The sequence below is a fragment of the Pectinophora gossypiella genome, chromosome 13, assembly GCF_024362695.1.
Source record: "Pectinophora gossypiella chromosome 13, ilPecGoss1.1, whole genome shotgun sequence".
In the NCBI taxonomy this organism is placed as follows: domain Eukaryota; kingdom Metazoa; phylum Arthropoda; class Insecta; order Lepidoptera; family Gelechiidae; genus Pectinophora; species Pectinophora gossypiella.
The window spans coordinates 13,327,740-13,348,046 of NC_065416.1; the positions used below are offsets into that span (position 1 = coordinate 13,327,740).

Consider the following 20,307-nt stretch of genomic DNA (forward strand, 5'->3'; position numbering starts at 1 on the left):
CATATTTTAAATCAGTTAAGTACTTACTTAATAACTAAAGGAACACGTGTAATACCAGGCATTTTTACTAGGTAATCAATAATCTTATGAGAAGCTTTTTTTACATAATATTAAGATTCACATGAGCTTTAATTTTATAAAACGATACTGAAACGATAGTGTAGACAGTATTCTAGAACATGACAAACTAAATAATTTCATTCTAAGAGTATCGCGTCCTCATTTGTGAATATAAAATGACGTGAAATTTATTTTTACCACGAGGATCAGTGAGTGCATTATAAAACATCATAGTAGATCGTAGGCAATTTTTTTAAAATAAAATATTTTAAGATGCATAATATAACCATAAGGTTTTTTCTTGTTTATTTAAAAAATATATGTTTTTACAATTTTTTACAACAATAGTCAGTCGCAAACCCATTTATACTTAAGTACTTATATAATAAAAAAACAGATAAATAATTATTAAATAGTATACGTAATTTAATAAAAAAAAAATATTTTAATTAATTTATATTTTTTTGTTTGGGCTGGTTTTCAATTCGCGGGTTGGAAGGTCAGACAGGCAGTCGCTTCTGTAAAAACCGGACCTGTCAAATCTTCAGGTTAGGTAAGCGGACCCTGTGAAAAACGGGATAATGCTAGGGAGATGATGATATTTTTTTTTATTACGGTGCATCAACAGCAGTATTTATACAAACACACAAACTAAAATACACGAATGATAAGTTCCGGTCTGCCTGTCTTTTACTTTATATAATAGGTTAATTTCCAACTAGTCAAATCAGTTACTTTTTACTAAACGTCAAAACACGATATTATTATAAAAAAGCACACTGTGACGTCATAGAAAAACGTGATAAAATGTCGGACTTTTTATTACGTTTTTCTCGATTTAAATTCATAAAAAAGTTAAGTAGAATAAAAGAAAATGTTTTCCTCAGCTTTATATCTGTCTTTATTCAGTAATCAAAATTACATACTTAATTTTTTGTCTTTTTAGCAATATTTTTTTTTACCGCGAGTAAATTATTACTAAGTACATATTTTTGTACTGCAACTGGCCTTATTAGAGATAATTTTAAACTATTCTGAAACCAATTTTATGAGGAATAGTAACAAGAATATTATGAAGATTTTATCATTTAAGTATACATAATGCATATGCTGCTAAATTATGTAGTCAATCTTCTTGTCGTCACGCTTCGTCTATTTCAGGCATGTGTTTGCATTTCTCTCTTTTATTATACTTATATAAAAGTGAAATAAAAAATACAATGCTTGTTTGTAGATAATGGACCCTATTACCAGAAGCACGACATAGATGACGTCATACTCTCAATAAAGAGAACCTTGAACCGGCATCTAATTTTAAACTTTTATATCGAATAGCTATTTAGTCGCCTACGCAACTGAAACTTTTTGTAATATTTCGTATCATCACTAATATAAGAGAACACTCTTGTCGGTGTAACATTCTCCGTGCTACTATTTAGGGCAAAATAGCGCAGTCGTTTCCCTCTTGCATCCGCCCCGCAGTTATCTGTTTGACACAAGTGTGATGGCGCCCAGAGTAGTCTATATCAAAGCCGTACTAGGACTCCTGTCTTCGGCCTGAGAATAATACTGACAGTTACTGCTGCCCTCTGTCAGATTCTAGGTTACAGTCCCTGTGACTTGCCCCTTCCGTCCTGCATTGCCGTAGCGATGACTCCCGTCTCCGCCTTTGCAACCGTTGAGGTCTTCACCCGTATCCCTAGGCAAGGGTTCTACGTTATACCCAGTAGTTCCCTGGGGCAGGGTTAATGGTCTTCTAAGAAACCAAAACCAAGGGCAAATATTTCGTATTAGTATTAATAATTTTAGGGTTAGGTATAAAAATATGTGAGAATTTATACCAGTATCTTCTTACCTATTCTTATAATTCGTTTTATTATAATATGAACTTTATAGTAAGTAAACATATGTATACATGCATGGACACACTTATTTCACCGATTTTGTTTCTGCTCTCAATTAATGCGAAGGTATGCGTGCTTTTGTGAGATATTTTGCCGTACTTACTTCAAAGTACGGTCACGAGCATTAATAATAATATGTATACACTTTAGTACCATGTCACATTAACTTTTTTGACAAATTGAACTGTAAGCCTCACTAAATGTCAAGTATGTTAGTGCGACAGAGTCCTAAAGTGGGTACATTATATTGCTCATGACTGTACAATACATCTGCAATGTATGAGAAGCACTGTGCATTGAGGAAAGAAAAACAGGTCATTACCATTGTGGCGCTTATCTTTTTCTAAATAAAGACGTAAATATGTTGACTGCAAGCCGTTAGCCTTCACCCACTAATGCGAAAAGATGTTGAGATGTTGGGAAAAATAACTTTTCCTGGTTAATACCGGGTAGAAGAGATTCTTCTTTGAAATCGCGTTGAATTAGCCGGGTTATTTCAATCTTGAAGCTTACTAAAGTATTTTAATACTACGGTAGCTACATGAGAATGTGAGTGAGGCGAATTGGAACTAATGTCAAAGAATCTAAATATAAAACCGGTCTCTTGTGGTCTAGGATTGCTATTTTTTGTCGATAATCTAAATATATAAAAGGAGAAACTGACTGACATATCAACGCACAGCCTAAATGGCTAAACGCAGGCATTTGAAATTTGGAAGGGTCGTAGCTTAGGCACCGTAGAGGTGCACTAAGAAAGGAATTCCCGAAATTCCCACGGGAACGGGAATTAGCGGGAAAATCCTTTTGTATGAAAAATCTAAACCGCTTAAGTTACACGCTTGAAATTTGGTATGCAGGCACTTGTTTTTTCTAACATACATACTCACGCCTATTACCCACTGGGGTAAGCAGAGAATATGGATTTCTATTTGCTTCGATCCTGACACACTTCTGTTGCCTCTTCCACATTAATCAATCGTTTCATACACGCACGCCGGTTCAGAGTAGACTGTACTGAACCTTTCGGTCAATATACCTCCTTCTAGGTTCGTCCTTCGTACTTTTTCTGACACTACTTCAGTAGTAATCCTTTCAGTCCAAGTTATTTTTTCCATCATCCTCCAACACCACATTTGAAAAGCTTCGAGTGTCTCTGTGTCAGTGTCCAAGTTTCACATCCATAGAGGGTTATACTCCATTCAAAAGTTTTGATGCATCGTTTTCTGATAGCGTTGGCTATGGTAGCCTTGATTGGAGCCACTTGTTATGGAAGGCTTGTGTTGCCTACATACATACATACGTTCGTACGTACGTACGTAAACAGCCTATATACGTCCCACTGCTGGGCACAGGCCTCCCCTCAATCAACCGAAGGGGGTATGGAGCATACTCCACCACGCTGCTCCAATGCGGGTTGGTGGAGGTGTTTTTTACGGCTAATAGCCGGGACCAACGGCTTAACGTGCCCTCCGAAGCACAGAATCATCTTACTTTTTCGGACAATCAGGTGATTCAAGCCTGAAAAGTCCTTACCAAACAAAGGACAGACTCACAAAGTGATTTCGACAATGTCCCCATCGGGAATCGAACCCGGACCTCCAGATTGTGAGCCTAACGCTCTAACCACTAGGCCACGGAGGCTGTTACATACGTTCATATGTACATAATTATAGCATAGACAAAACATGAAGGTTACCCTAAATACTAACCTTAATTAGTACCTATGCTATTCCGTGATGCAAGTGATAGAAAGACGTCCTGAGGGAATCACTTCAAATCGACACACCCAGATGGTTTTATTTCCTTACTATCAGCTTTTCACCTGCTATTATATACAAGTATATATAATATACATAACATATATGTTATACACATACTGTTTGTATATTCCGTTGTTAGGTATCGTTGTAGAAACTTACCGCCTTATTAAAAAAAAATCAAAGACAAGATAGTCGGTTTTAAAATATAATCCGCGCCACGAAATAAGTCCAGGGGTCTTTTTGAAATCAATTGACAAATCACTTCTATGCAGTAGCACACCCCGTACACCTCATCCAAACAATCTCGTTTTACATAGACCCCACACATTGACATTATCTGTGTGTGTGACGTCTGATTCAAGTCTAAACAGATCGAAGGGGGCGGGGGGTGAGGTAAACCTAGCTTAGACGCTGGTCATGAGCGGAGAGTTGCCGTTCTATACGTAGTGTTATTCCTTATTCTATGGCAGTAGTACTACCTTAAGCACAAAAAGATCAAACGCCTGTCTATTTTATTATAGCAATTATATCATACAATATTATTGCTATCTCTTTTAGGGCAGGAATTAACAATACATACGGACAGAACATATTTAAAATAACGTACAGTAAATATTAGAAAAAACATTATAGTAATGCAATTTGACAATAATTATTATGACACCACATCATCCACCCATTATTATTCTAATCGAAATAAATAGAAGGAATGTAGGAAGCAACATAATTCTATAAATATCAAGCAACAAATATTTTTATAGAGGTAAGTATAATTATGCACTTTTTTCAAATTGTTGTTTCTTGTGCTCTGGTATTATCTGAATACTCGCGTCAGACAGAGTACTGCGGGGCGGAAGGCAAGAGGGAAACCACTGCCCTATTTTTCCCTAAAAAAGTAGCATGGAAAATGTTGCACCGACAAGAGCGTGGCTCTTAAATTGACGATGATGATGGTGTTATCTGCCTAAAGATTAGGTAATAAACCTCTTTTTACAAAAGTTTTGCGCATTTTTGCTGCACATCACTAGTTGTGTCATTCATTAGCATAGTGATGTATCAGTCGAGATTAGACTCTGTTCTCTAACACTAGGTAACTACTTGTATGGCTTTCTTAGCTTTAGCAATGTATTCTTGTATTCTATTCTACCGTTAGAACATATGGAAAATTCCACTTGATATTAACTCGGACTAATGAGCTGAATCATCCCTCCGTATCATCTCCCTAGCATTGTCCCGTTTTTCACAGGGTCCGCTTACCTAACCTGAAGATTTGACAGGTCCGGTTTTTTACAGAAGCGACTGCCTGTCTGACCTTCCAATCCGCGAAGGGAAAACCAGCTCAATACAGGTTAGGTCACGTACCTCCGAAAATGCATTTCTCGGGAATGTGTGTATTCTACACTGGTTTTGGTTGCCTGGAAGAAATTGCTATTTAGCAACAAGACCGCCGTATGTGCTTCTCTTGACATTTTTGTAATTGTTTTTTTTGTTAGATATATCGAGAGCCTCCGTGGTCTAGTGGTTAGAGCGTTAGGCTCACGATCTGGAGGTCCGGGTTCGATTCCCGATGGGGACATTGTCGAAATCACTTTGTGAGACTGTCCTTTGTTTGGTAAGGACTTTTGAGGCTTGAATCACCTGATTGTCCGAAAAAGTAAGATGATTCCGTGCTTCGGAGGGCACGTTAAGCCGTTGGTCTCGGCTATTAGCCGTAAAAACACCTCCACCAACCCGCATTGGAGCAGCGTGGTGGAGTATGCTCCATACCCCCTCCGGTTGATTGAGGGGAGGCCTGTGCCCAGCAGTGGGACGTATATAGGCTGTTGATGATGATGGTGATGATGTTAGATTTATATTAGTTAAGTAAGTATCTACCTACTTACCGCCTAAATTTTCATGCTTATATCAAGCGGATCATGTGATACTTAGAACATAAAACCTACCAACTATTTACAAAACCATGAATCCTATGCGAATAAATGATTTGATTTGATTTAATTTGTGCAATAAAGCGTTATTGTATTGTATTCTTGTGTAACGCAGGTTGAATTAGCGAACATACCTATAATTACCACGTTGCATTGTATTATAGTGATTAAGTTTTGAAATACCTAAAGCTAATTATAGTACGTAGTTTAATAATAGCTGTGCAGCTAATTATGATGTAATGACATTGTAAGTAAGATGGAACAACTAGAGAATATATGTAGGTGAATAAAATAATAGATTAATACTGGGGATGTTATGGATATGAAATTTCGGATACGGTTACGGATCATCATCATCATCAGCCGTACGACGCCCACTGCTGGGCATAGGCTTCCCCCAAGGATCTCCACGACGATCGGTCACGGTTGCGGATACGGATAATAAATTATTTTGGATTACCCGTTAGTTTCGGATAATTTCGGTTACGGATATTATTTTTTAAGGGATTTTAAAAGTAAAATACAAATTGGTAACAAAGTGGTTTTACTTATAACGACAAGTTATGACGACAAGTTATATACAATATGTTAGTGACATCGTAACGAATACTAAGGGGGATGATTCAGTCACTCTCAATATTCGTTACGATGTACAGGTAGCCATACAAGTAGGTATGGGTGTTAGTGACACCGTAACGAATGCTGGGGGGATGATTCAGACCATTATAATATTCTGAGTCGATATCAAGTGGAATTTTCAGTCAGAAAATTCATGAAAATTTTTGTATTTTTTTTAAATTATTTTCAGTTCCATACTTTTGCGACGGAAAATTCCACTTGATATCAACTCAGAATCATGATCTCAATCATCCCTCAGTTTTCGTTACGATGTCACTGACATACTGTATTAATGACGACAAAAGAAGAAGAAAATAAACAATGCGCGCACAAGCCGCGCGCGCGCCCGTTGATCAAAACAACTTTTCATAACGTGTCTCAATTAGACTCCGTCCCTATCCGATATTATCCGAAACTTTTATTTCGGATTCGATTACAGTTACGGATGATTTTTTATATCGGATATCCGATAGTTTCGGTTACGGTTACGAAGCTCCCTAACATTCCTAATACATACTTTTCTACTAAAAAGCTGCAATAGTTTTAGGCTTATAAGACGTTACGTAAATTATAACTATCAGAATCGGCACTAATTCTTCGATTTAATTTGAATGATTTTATCTGTATGTGCCTACATATGCGCTTGCGCACGTAAACGCCGCGGTTATTATTCTGTATGCGTGTGATATGGGAGGGAATACCAGTGCTGACTCACGTCTTGAGACTTTAGATCATTTAGGAAGTGTAATATCTCGTACCTTAAAAAAAAACACAAAAAACATACTTTGGAAAGAAGGAAAGAAACATTTATTATTTATGTCACCACAGACACGGAATACATATACATGTGGGAATGGAAAGGTATGATGCATGAAAAGGAACGTTTGGAGCGAGAAAGTATGAGAAAGTGAGAGAGACGGAAATAGGAAGCGGAAGTGGTATTACTTTTTTATATAGACATATTATAAGATGGCGAAAAGTGAAGGTGTGTAGCGTGGGTGCGTTTAAAAATAAAAGACGTATTAAAGAGGAGTGTTTTAATTGAAGACGACGAAGTCCCTTCCTACATACATACATTACAATGACATCACATCAAAAGACAACGCACACATGAAATATTTTATATATAGGAACATGGAAAGCGTACACATTCATTCATTATGAATAGAGACGTATAAACACGACAATTGAGTTCGATAAAGTTCTCTTTTGTTTATTGGAAGAAGTCAAACGCGTCAATTCCCATTCATCCTGGGTGGCCATTATGAACTTACAAAATGCGCTAGATAACACTTCAATAGCTCTTAGTCTAAGTGGGTTCAAACTATTTCTGTTCCCAAAGTGAGTCACTGCATTGCGATCTGTTTGTGGTAAGATTTTTGTTATGCTTTTGTGTGCCTTTGAAAGTGGTTCTCTACGAAACTGGAAGTAAAAAAAAAAATCTTCTATCGTGTGGCTTGTGAGGTGGAGTACAAACCTCGTCAACCCTGGTGTCAGGGTTACTATTGAGCCGGCAAAGGCCCCTGACATCATGTAACGACTGCTTACTTACATCAGTAAGTAGTAACCGGGACCAACGGCTTAACGTGCCTTCCAAGCACCTTACATTCGGACGTGATTCGGACAATGAGGTGATCAGCCTATAAAGTCCTAACCAAACTAGGGACCACAAAGTAATTTTTGTGATATGTCCCCATCGGGAATCGAACCCAGTACCTCCGGATCGCGAGCCATTGGACCACGGCGGTCGTTAAAAAAAATTGAATGCGATGACTATCATCTCTGGAATGTTGTTAAAGTCGACTAGTAGGAGTCATGCACAGTTATGAACAATATCTTGCGCCGTTAGCCGTGGTAGCCCAGTTAGGAGAACGCTTGACTCTCATTAAGAGGTTGCAGGTTTGAATCCCAGCACTAACCTAATCCCAATGATTTTCAAATCCATATTTGGATCATAAATGATTATCACGTGCTCAGCGGTGAAGGAAATCGCGAGGAAACCCGCATTTGGGAGGTATGTGACCTAACCTGTATTGGGCTGGTTTTCCCTTCGCGGGTTGGAAGGTCGGACAGCCAGTCGCTTCTATATAAAACCAGACCTGTCCAATCTTCAGGTTAGTGTACGGACCTTGTGAAAAACGGGATAATGCTAGGGAGATGACGATAATGTACGGTCATGAGCATTAATATGTATACACTTTGATACCATGTCACATTAACTTTTTTGACAAATTGAACTGAAGTCTCACTATAAGTATGTCAAATATGTTAGGGCGACAGAGTCCTAAAGTTGGTACATTATATTGCTCATGACTGTACGTTGGCGTACAATGTTGTATTGTGTTGAGATATTATTTATTTATAATTATTATTTACTTTATTTTTTTTCAATATTGTTATTTTCAAACGTCTTAGCAGTTAGACACATTATTTTAAATTCACCGTGTTAAGGTTCTTTTACTCGAATCACTGTGTCTGCGTAGAACAATAAAAAAAGAAAACAAGAGCAAATTATGAATAGCCAGCTGTGTTACGGAAATAGATAGAAATCTTATTTTACAATGTCATATGTTACAATATACACAAGTATATATACCTAATTATTTCCGTCAATCCATAATAGCTCAGTTCGGAAAACGCGCGGCTTCCATCGTGCTCGTACAGGATTCAAATCCCTGCTCGGACTGTAAACCATTGAAGTTTGAAGTAGACTTTATGAGTTTTATTTCATGTTTGGATTGTAGATAATTGTTATCACGTGTTTTCCAGAATTTGTGTCCGGTTAACGGGTATAGGTTCATACCTTATCTCTCCTCCTCTCGTGTGCGGCTGACCAACCTCACCAACCCTGGTGTCAGGGTTATTATTGAGCCGCCAAAGGCCCCTGACTTGGCTCATGTAACGACTACTAACTTGCATCAGTAAGTAGTAACCGGGACCAACGGCTTAACGTGCCTTCATCTTACTTCTGGACAATCAAGTGATCAGCGTGCAATGTCCTAACCAAACAAGGGATCACAAAGTGATTTGTCCCCACCGGGATTTGAACCCGGGACCTCCGGATCGTGAGCGGAACGCTCAACGACTGGATCATGCAGGTTAGGGAGTTCCATTTGGTTTATATAACTGTTAGGAAAGTGATTGGTCCTTCTGTGGTTTAGCCAAGTATTTACACGTCTATACTTCAGATTTACATATTTTCCTGTATTGTTGAAAAAATCTTGCCTGTATCCATTTACAATTTTGTAGTGGTTTGTTTTTATGAATTGTCTGTAAGAGCTGTGTTGCTGTTGAATTTCAAATGTACTTGAAAACTTGAATTGAAAATGTATAAACTTTATGAGTTGAGCTGTGTTTTTTCTTCTATTACCGAAGGACTTAAATGTATATTTTGGATTATATAACTTTCTCTGATATCCGTAATAGCTATTTAACTTAGTTATTAATTCTTTAAAATATTTTCCTCTCAGACGACGCCCTGAGCCGAGGTTCGCACCCAACTGGGCACCGACTGTTGTCTTAAACGTTGTACCGGGTGAGAGCCTTCAGCGCTCCCCATTCGTCCGGCCAAATAGTTAATGCCATCTGCGGCAAATCTAAAATAACCACGTCAAAAAAGTGTTATTCCGTGTTTTGGTATATATTTGTTATTGCGGTGTCTCTGTATAAAAAATGGTTTATTCCCATTGGCCACCACCCTGTTTACCACCACTGGTGGCCCGTGACACACGACATTAAATATTTTCCCATCCGCCACCAGTGGTGGTCTACGGGAACAATCTTTTTAGGGTATACCCATTGGCCACCACTCTTGGCCACCACTGGTGGCTAGTGACACTACATTAAATTACATTCCCATTGGCCACCTTGATAACTGAGATATATTATTAATTATTTAGTATTACTAATATATAAAAAAAACAAATATTCTTGTTTTAAAATCAACATTTATATTATTAATTATTTGCACAGTTTGAATCAAATTATAATTAAATATAGTATTGTAAATATTGCTATAAACAAAAAGTTAAAAAATATATTCATTGTTACTACACTCTGACTATTAGGAACTTTCTATTGCTGATTATTGTTTAAATTTGTATGTAGATGAAACATAGATAAGTATAAAACAATTGTTGTAAAACATGTGATTTAAACTGTGATGATAACAATTTTAAATTGGTCCTATTTACAAATCAATATATGTATTATAATTCAATTTTATTTTAATTTTTAAAAGTCTATTCGTTGTTGATTCTGTGACTATTAAGAACTATCTATTATTGATTATTGTTTAAATTTGTATGTACATGAAACATAGATAAGTATCAAATAATTGTTGTAAAACATGTGATTTAAGCTGTGATAGTAATAATTTTAATTTGGTCCTATTTACAAATCATTGTATCATACATGTGATTTAAGCTGTGATAATAATAATTTTAATTTGGTTCTATTTACAAATCATTGTATCATACATAATTATTTTTTAACTTTTTGTTTATAGCATTATTTACAATACTATATTTAATTATAATTTGATTCAAACTGTGCTAATAATTAATAATATAAATGTTGATTTTAAAACAAGAATATTTGTTTTTTTTATATATTAGTAATACTAAATAATTAATAATATATCTCAGTTATCAAGGTGGCCAATGGGAATGTAATTTAATGTAGTGTCACTAGCCACCAGTGGTGGCCAAGAGTGGTGGCCAATGGGTATACCCTAAAAAGATTGTTCCCGTAGACCACCACTGGTGGCGGATGGGAAAATATTTAATGTCGTGTGTCACGGGCCACCAGTGGTGGTAAACAGGGTGGTGACCAATGGGAATAAACCTAAAAAATAAAAGTTTCTTTCCTTCTTACATTCATACTCAATAAATATAAAACGTAAAAACGTAACATAGTAAACGTAATAAACGTCCTGTATAATAAATAAACATTTCTTTCTAAATAAACGTTCATTAAAGGTAATAAACGTAACCTAATAAACGTAATAATTATAGTAAACGTAATAAACGTCCTGTATAATAAATAAACGTTTCTTTCTTTCTTACATTTCTACTCAGAACTAGGGAACCATTCATAAACGCAAAAATGTAAATGTTACGAAACAGATGCACATAATTTTTGATGTATGATTTGGCAATAGTAACAAAGATGTTTAGTACTATTTTCTACTACAAAGTGCTGTAAACAACATAAATAAATACACGTCAAACATGTTAAGATGATGAATGGTACTTTTAAACTGTAAAAAAAATATATTTTTAAACTGAGTTTATAGTATCATCAACTTAGCTGCTAACTGCGGTGTACAAGGCTACTAACTGTGGTGTGCAATTGTATTTTACTTTTAATATAACATAGCACGCCTCTACACTTCCCGAAGTTAGACAAAGGTATTAGGTAATATACATCGTAACGAATACTAAGGGGGATGATTCAGGCCATGATTCCGAGTTAATATCAAGTGGAATTTTCCGTCGTAAAATTCATGTAGGAAAGTGAGAATACTATTGAAGGATAATGAATGGGAATTTGATGGTTTATGGTATAAATGGAGGATGGTTAATGAATCGGACGTAAGGCAATTTTAAAAAGTAAGAAAGGGAGTGTATGGTGGGATGTCGGCCAGTGTTAGAGGATAAGGGAAAAAGTTTTTTTTTGTTTTGTTAAAATTAATTAAAATAGAAGGAGTAAAGATATTTAAAATATCCCGTTTTATTTCTATATCCCACATTCATGCCTTTTTTCATATTTTTTAAATTATTTTCAATTCTATACATTTGCGATGGAAAATCCACTTGATATTAACTCAGAATAATCAGCTGAACTATCCCTCAAAGTTTTTGTTACGATGTTACTAACACCATGTACTTTAATCACATCACTAATTTAAAAGTCACGCTCTGGTATAGCATTCTCTATGCTACTTTTTTAGAGAAAAATAGAGCAGTGGTTTCCCTCTTGCCTTCCGCCCCGCAGTACTCTGTCTGACGCGAGTGGGATGGCGCCCAGAGTAGTCTATTTCAAAGCCGTACTAGGACTCCTGCTCTCCGCCTCTGAATAGTACTGCTAGTTACTGCTGCCCTCACAATACAAACGCAATACAAATGTATATTATATATATAAATACACATACAAAATACATTATTACTGGTCAAAGTTAACTAAACATTAGTAACTTAATTACACACATACACTAACACACTACTACACACTAGTCACATTTCAAATGTACATATTCATAATCGTTTGATTACATTTACTTCGGTTGTTACCTTTTGTACTCGACTAATGGTTGACCGCGACTTCGTTTACGCAATCAAATGATCCCATACTTTGAAGAGCAGCGTGATGGAGTAAGACCCCGATACCGACCCCGCCGGCGTGGTCGACGATTTCCCTCAATCAGCGCTTATCGCTATCGACACCCTAGGGTTTCAAATATTTTTCCTCTCAGACGACGTCCTGAACCGAGGTTCGCGCCCGGCTGGGCACCCTCAGGCCTGTTGTCTTAAACGTTGTACCGGGTGAGAGACTTCAGCGCTCCCTATTTGTCCGGCCAGGTAGGTACTGCAATCTGCGGCAAATCTACAGTAAGTCACGTCAAAAACAAAGATGGAGTAAGTACGATCCACACAGTTGGTTGATGGGAGGCCTGTGCTCAGCAGTAGGAGGTAACAGTTGAAGTTTAAACATATATAATTAATGTTAAGACATCCGGGAAGTACATCTGGAGCACTGGTGATCCCGAAACACAGGCTCTGGCTTATCTCGGGCGCCAGTTTCCACTCGTACATACCTTCCAATTGTGCATTGTTTTATGTAACCCACCCATTGTGGAGAACAAATAAAAAGATCTTTATTATTATTATGTTTGTCAATAATAATAAAGATGTTTGTTTTTTTGTTTGGGTTGATGGTGTTTGTCAATTCCATATCTCGGGACTATGGAGTCCCGGACTTTTGGAAGGCGTGCGTGGGGCCGAAGCCAACACATAGAGGCCCCTTAAGACAATGTAATCTAAATGTTGTTATTATTATTAGTACACCAGGATTTGTGCCCGGTTAATGGCAATAAACTCGGCCCATTACACGGATTTTAAACTAGCGAAGACTGGGTATATATACTATACATCTCTGTCAGCCTACCCCTTCGGGAATACAGACGTGATACTATATTATGACTTCACATACGACCTCCGTGGTCCAGTCGTTTGAGCGCCGGGCTTGGATCCGGAGGTCCCTGGTTCGAATCCCGTTGGGACACATCACGAAAATCACTTTGTAATCTCTAGTTTGGTTAAGACATTACAGGCTGATCACCTGATTGTCCGAAAGAAAGATGATCCGTGCTTCGGAAGGCACGTAAAGCCGTTAGTCCCGGTTACTGCTTACTGATGTAAGTTAGTAGTCGTTACATGAGCCATGTCAGTAGCCTTTGGCGGCTCAATAGTAACCCTGACACCAGGGTTGATGGGGTTGGTGATCCACCTCACAACCCACACGATAGAAGATGACTTCGCATTATAGATTAGTAAATAATAAATGCGACCAACGGCTTAACGTTCCATCCGAACCACGTATCATCTTACTTTTGGACAATCAGGTGATCAGCCTGTAATGTCTTAACCAAACACGAAGTGATTTGTAGTCGTTACATGAGTCATGTCAGGAGCCTATGGCGGCTCAGTAATAACTCTGTCACCCGGGTTGATGGGGTTGGTAATCCACCTCACAACCCACACGATAGAAGAAGAGACGGTCGATTCTATGTTCCCTTGTAAAGTTTGGACAAACCGATGATGGACTGATATTCGAATTTTAAATTTTAAAAACGAATCATATACAAACTTTTCAACTTTATTTTCAACTATACGTTGTAATTAAAGTAGTTTTTTCGCCGTGACGTTGTATAATAGCCACTACAAGCCGTTAATTATAGGTGTCAAAATGCCTTGGAAAGACATCGTCATGCAACCAGTTTGTATCGGACAAAGCAGTCTTGTATCAGCCGTGTTGCGGAACGGTCGTGACTCATCGCGATTTTCGATAAATATAAACAACTCGAGATTTTTTCGTTGTGATCAAAATTATAAAAGAAACAGTGGACTTTATTGTGATATTAATAAAAAAGATTATAGTGATTTAAAGTGACGGATTCTGTGTAGTGGTCAGTAAGAAATCGATTAGGAAATGGATGGATTTACGCAAAAGTTTGACATAAGTTTGTTACTTGATTACTTGGTTTGGAATTCCGATTTCGATGTTTTTTTAATGGACACGAAAAGGATTTTAGAAAATATTTGTTTCTACAAGATATCCTGGTCAGTTTAAGTTGTCAACAACCTTAAAATATTCGCATTTCTTAAGAATTCGAAGATGTTTAGATGTTTTTTAATGACTAATCACTGTAGCATAACAATGAAGGTTTATTAAGTATTTTAGGTAAAAAACAGATTACATGACCATAAAGTTTTTAAAACCGCAATTTTAAGATGCGGAAAAGCATTATCAGTTTTTGCGGTTTCTTTAAATACTTTATTTTACTCGGTTATAATTTAAAAAAAACCAAGAAAAGATTGAAGATTACAAGGATAATGTTGGATTTATCTATGTACTCAGACTGTATCCACCTACCGCTGGGTATAGGCCTCCTCTCTTTCACGCCATCCTTTCCGGTCCTGTGCAAGTCTCATCCATTGCTTTCCGGCGTACCTCACAATGCCATCCGACCATCGAGCTGGTGGTCTGCCTCGATATCGCATACAATCCCTTGGCCACCCATGTTGAATACTTAAAACTTAATTATGAGAATTTTAATTAGGTATTACTTAGTAAAATACGTTTTTTTGCGAATTAGCTGGAGTTGAATGTTGACTTTCAGAAAGTTTAATTGCTGATTCCGACATCTAGGTATAAAATAAGTTGTCTAAATTCCTAAGTCGATTGTTTCATTCAATGAAGATGAAGGAATAATTGGGTAGTTTCCTAGGTAAAAGATAAATTATTAAATTATGATTACTAAATAAAGTTCAATAAACTTTCGCAAAGGCCGGTCATAGGATGGGTGACCACAAAAAAAAAAGTTTTCATCTCGAGCTCCTCCGTGCTTCGGAAGGCACGTTAAGCCGTTGGTCCCGGCTGCATTAGCAGTCGTTAATCAATCCGCACCAATCCGCACTGGGCCCGGGTGGTGGTTTAAGGCCCGATCTCCCTATCCATCCATAGGGAAGGCCCGTGCCCCAGCAGTGGGGACGTTAATGGGCTGGTGATGTGTGTTTTAAAACATTTTCTATTTAACCTATTTATGAATTTTAATAAATAAAAATGTGATAATATGTGCGACATTTCGTCACGGTTTTCTATGACGTCACTTGTTGCTCTTTCATAGTAATTTCGTGTTTTGACGTTTAGTAAAAAGTAACTAATTTGACTAGTTGGAGACTACCCTATTACAGATACATACCTAAATAATCTTAGCCCTAAAACAATCCGGCCAAGTAGTGCGACAAATCACGTCAAGTCCAGTCGAAAACAAAAATAGCATATTTCAAACTATATTATAGTCAGGGTATAAACAGGTTAATACACCGTTTCTGAAACCTGTTTCGAGTTGAATATATGAAGACGTGGTCTTTAACCTGACTGGGATCATGGTATAAGAAGACCAGGTATGCTCACTCCTATGACAAGCCGCGATTGCCAGCCCTTTGATGACGTAAATGTTACCATTTAATTGGTATCTCCAACATTTGCTTCTATGTTGTTCTGGGAGCATATAAAAAACATAGAACACGTTCAGCTGCTTCTCTTCCCGGGCATGTCGTAAAAACCGACAGAGGGATTGTGTCCTCTAACATGATGGACTAATGTTATGGGCGATAGGCTGATCCCTTATCACCAAAAGGTTCATCATATCCATCTTTGGACTTCGTATCAACAGTGGCTGCAAGTTGTCTTTGATTACTTGTGGCTCTGCCCACCCCATTAGGGATTACGGGCGTGAGTTTATGTATGTATGTATGTATGTATCTCCAACATTCCAAGGACGTTTTTATTATTGAAAATTTACTGACTAATGTATTTAATTACAATTACTTGAGGAGCTCGGTGGCGAAGCGGTAAACGCGCTCGGTCAGCGATTGTTGAAGTTAAGCAACTTTCGCAAAGGCCGGTCATAGGATGGGTGACCACAAAAAAGAAGTGTTTTCATCTCGATCTCCTCCGTGCTTCAGAAGGCACGTTAAGCCGTTGGTCCCGGCTGCATTAGCAGTCGTTATTAACCACCAATCCGCACTGGGCCCGTGTGGTGGTTTAAGGCCCGATCTCCCTATCCATCCATAGAAAAGGCCCGTGCCCCAGCAGTGGGGACGTTAATGGGCTGGCGATGATGAAAATTACTTGTCAGATACATAAAAATCATTAAAACTGCAAGTAAATCTTTTACTAAAAGGTCAAAATTTCCTTGCAAAGTAAATATAAAAAACATTGGTCGTGGGTATTTTTTTACAAAATGGCAACACAGGGTGGGATGACGTCAGCTGGGGCCTGTTTAATAAAACTTACAATTGTAAATTACAATGACAATTTGATGTACATTGCGGAGTGTGTCATCACGAATATTTTGCAGTTTCATATTAACTACGCAATGAACATCAAATTGTCATTGTAATTTACAATTGTAAGTTTTATTAAACAGGCCCCTGGGCTTACCTTGAAATGTTAGCTGTCACTTTGAGCATACCTGGTTTTCTTATACCATAACTTGTATAATCACTTTTGTACCGCAATACTTTTATGACGTCATTATGCTTACCTGCTTTTTTCTCAATCCTTGACGCTATCCCGTTATTCACCCGTGGTCTATACCCAGTATAGTAGTGAGACTTACCTGTATAGTACCTGGCTTTCCATCTGGACTTCAGTTTATACACGACACGTTCCCTTTCACCCCGTTTCCATCCCCTTGAGGGATAATATTAGAGATAAAAATTATCCTTTGTTTTTTGCTGGTTGTCAAGCTATCACCATACAGAATTTCGTGAAAAGGCAGCAGACAGACAGAGCTCCTTTCGAATTTATAATATTAGTATGGACAGTCATCATCATGCATATTATCCTGTTTTTCAAAGAGTCCACTTACCTAACCTGAAGATTTGACAGGTCCGGTTTTTTGCAGAAGCGACTGCCTGTCTGACCTTCCAACCCGCGAAGCGAAAACCAGCCCAATACAATAACAATACAGGTTAGGTCACCATCATCATCATCAATTTAAGAGCCACGCTCTTGTCGGTGCAGCATTTTCCATTCCAGTCTATCAAAGGCCAATTCCTTGACTTCCCTAAAAGACACGACGGTTACACGAGGTTAGGTCACATACCCCCGAAAATGCATTTCTCGGGAATTTGGGTTTCCTTACGATGTTTTCCTTCACCGCTGAGCACGTGAAAATCATTTATGATCCAAACATGAATTGGAAAACAAACTCGACAATCATTGGTTTAGTTAGGCCTGTGGATTCGAACCTGCGACCTCAATTTGAGAGTCAAGCGTTCTACCAACTGGGCTACCACGGCTTCCGTTCTATACGTAGTTTGCTTGTTAGTTAGTTAAATACGTAGTATTATTCCTTATTCTATGGTAGTGGGTTACGTTCCTACTAAAATTTGAATCTAAATTGTCTCCCGGGGCTATTAATAATTTGGTCGTCATCATGGTGTACGGAATTCCCTTACTGAGTAATCAAATAATGGTGCTAATTCCTGTAAATACCATCTAATTTTATTTTAAGTTATATCTGTCATTTTTTTATCCGCCGAAAAGGAAAGGGACGGGTAATCGACAAGCATAAAATTTATGGAACACACGTCAATTTTAAGCACAAATTTAAACCAACCGTCTAAAAATTTTACATCCGTCAATAACCCGACACAGTTAAGTAGACAGCACGTCAAACGGATTGCATACCAGCGACTTACCTTTTGATTCGGCCGGGTTATTCATTCATTTACTCATTCTTCCTAAAATTAAGAGCTGTGAATCATCCGTCCCTTTCCTTTTCGACGGATATGAAAATGACGGATATAACTTAAAATAAAATTAGGCGGTGTCTGCAGGAATCGGGGCCAGTACTTATTTAAGGATTAGCGCACTAGTAACGATCGATTAATAAGAATAAAATGCAAAAAATGTGATGAACAACATTGCAAAGTAAAATCGATAAAGTTTAGAAGCTATAGTTAAAAATAAGGTTGATATAATCGCCTGTCATAATTCTGTATATATCATTAATAAGCAATTTAATAACCTGTGCGAATAAAATAAAGGCGATTCGCTAGTATGAACCCTGCTGATACTGTCAAATTAATTCACAAGGTTTATACTTACGTTGTATCATAAAAATATGCAATGAATTGTACTTAAATTATTGTCTATTATCTAATTGGTCGCTTCACCATCAGGTGTGCGTTAACCCTAACTTATAGAGATACTCGGACACGTCAAACCATTTAAAAACCATTAACGGGTCCACAACTATGTCATTAATTTGAAATTCGTGGAAAAAACTGGACATGTATAACAAGGTGTTGATATTTATACTAGTGTTTGTGACAAGGACTTTTAGTTCTTTGCAACTATGTGGAAAGGAGAACAGTATGGACATATCGAGAGGCACACATTTATCCAACGGAGATGTATATTTCCACGGGATAAAGTACGAAAAAAGCGAATATTACATAGACAACCAGACAGGCGTGGAAAAAGCGTGTATTTGCAGTAAAGAGTCATGCATAAGAAAATGCTGTCCATTCGGTTTAGGATACGATTTTAGAAAAAAAGTATGTGTGAATACGACAGAGCCTTTCGACCCTCCTGTTTGGAACGACTACGGGGTGATTAGAAACGCCAATGCATCCAAGATGTTTCACTTCACGTTTGGGAAGCACAACTGTTCTTCTTCTGAACTACGAATCAGAATTAGCCAGGTTGCACCGCATCACCATCTTAAACGGGTAAGAGAAATTAATAAAAAGATAAACTTGTTTGCTTAAGTACGCCATAATTAAAGACTATGAACTGACAATCAGCTGCTAAATTGCAGTTGCAGTTTTTGAGTGAAATTGACTGCAATTTTAGTGCCATAGATCCTCACTACAACAGGAGCTAACCGCCAGCGAGCCGCATGCAAGTAGCCTGCACAGTCGGTTTACAGTTTCAACACAAAAACTGCATCCTAACTGCAATTTCTATTAATTAAATTAGCTTAAATTAAATTATAATATTTAAATTAGCTTACACCGAAACGAAGAAGCAGGGAGGGTAAACAAATAGAGATCATTTTGTGCTTATATTTAACTACTTTTAGTACTTTTAGTTGGTTTTCCTAAAATAAATAAATATTTCACCATTGTAAAGTTAAAGAAACGATTATATTTAAGCATCTATTTATAATGCAAATATCTTTAAAACTAATAACATACAAAAAAGATTCCTTGAATTTAAAAACACCCCATAAAATGCAAAACATCGCAATAATTTCCGAATAAATTGATACCTCGAAAGGAATTATTATGCATTGCCATTTAATTTGCATTATTTGAAGGCAATAATGCAATCAGTTCAATATGATGCAATCACTATTAGATAAACCATTTCTTAGATAAAACCTAAATATGCTCTTAAAAATAGTTGATCGATCGACTATAAACATAAAAATTACTTTGTGGTCCCTAGTTTGGTTAGGACATTACTGGCTGATCACCAGATTGTCCAAAAGTAAGATGATCCGTGCTTCGGAAGGCACGTTAAGCCTTTGGTCCCGGTTACTACTTACAAATGTAAGTAAGTAGTCGTTACATGAGCCATGTCAGGGGATTTTGGCGGCTCAATAGTAATCCTGACACCAGGGTTGATGAGGTTAGTACTCCACCTCACAACCCACACGATAGAAGAAGAACGAAGAAGAGAAGTTGCAAAAGTCTGCGAAAAATGATAGTGATAGGTGACATGTCAATGAAT

At 37.4% G+C, this 20,307-nt stretch overlaps 1 protein-coding gene across 9 annotated transcripts in view; it reads left to right on the plus strand.

Annotated features, from left to right (window-relative positions):
• The window catches only part of LOC126372140 (G-protein coupled receptor Mth2-like), a 65,626-nt gene that overhangs the window by 10,546 nt on the left and 34,773 nt on the right, over positions 1 to 20,307 (plus strand). For 5 of the 9 annotated variants that reach the window (XM_050017744.1, XM_050017747.1, XM_050017748.1 and 2 more), the window contains exons 1-2: positions 14,303 to 14,458; positions 18,750 to 19,301. The exons of 3 other annotated variants lie outside the window; for them this stretch is intronic. In XM_050017744.1, coding sequence (XP_049873701.1) covers positions 18,861 to 19,301 — 441 coding nt within the window. In that variant the 5' untranslated portion in view covers positions 14,303 to 14,458; positions 18,750 to 18,860. Of the gene's footprint in view, positions 1 to 14,302; positions 14,459 to 14,494; positions 14,513 to 18,749; positions 19,302 to 20,307 lie in introns of those variants that run through there. One more of the 9 variants, XM_050017745.1, reaches the window with a different exon arrangement.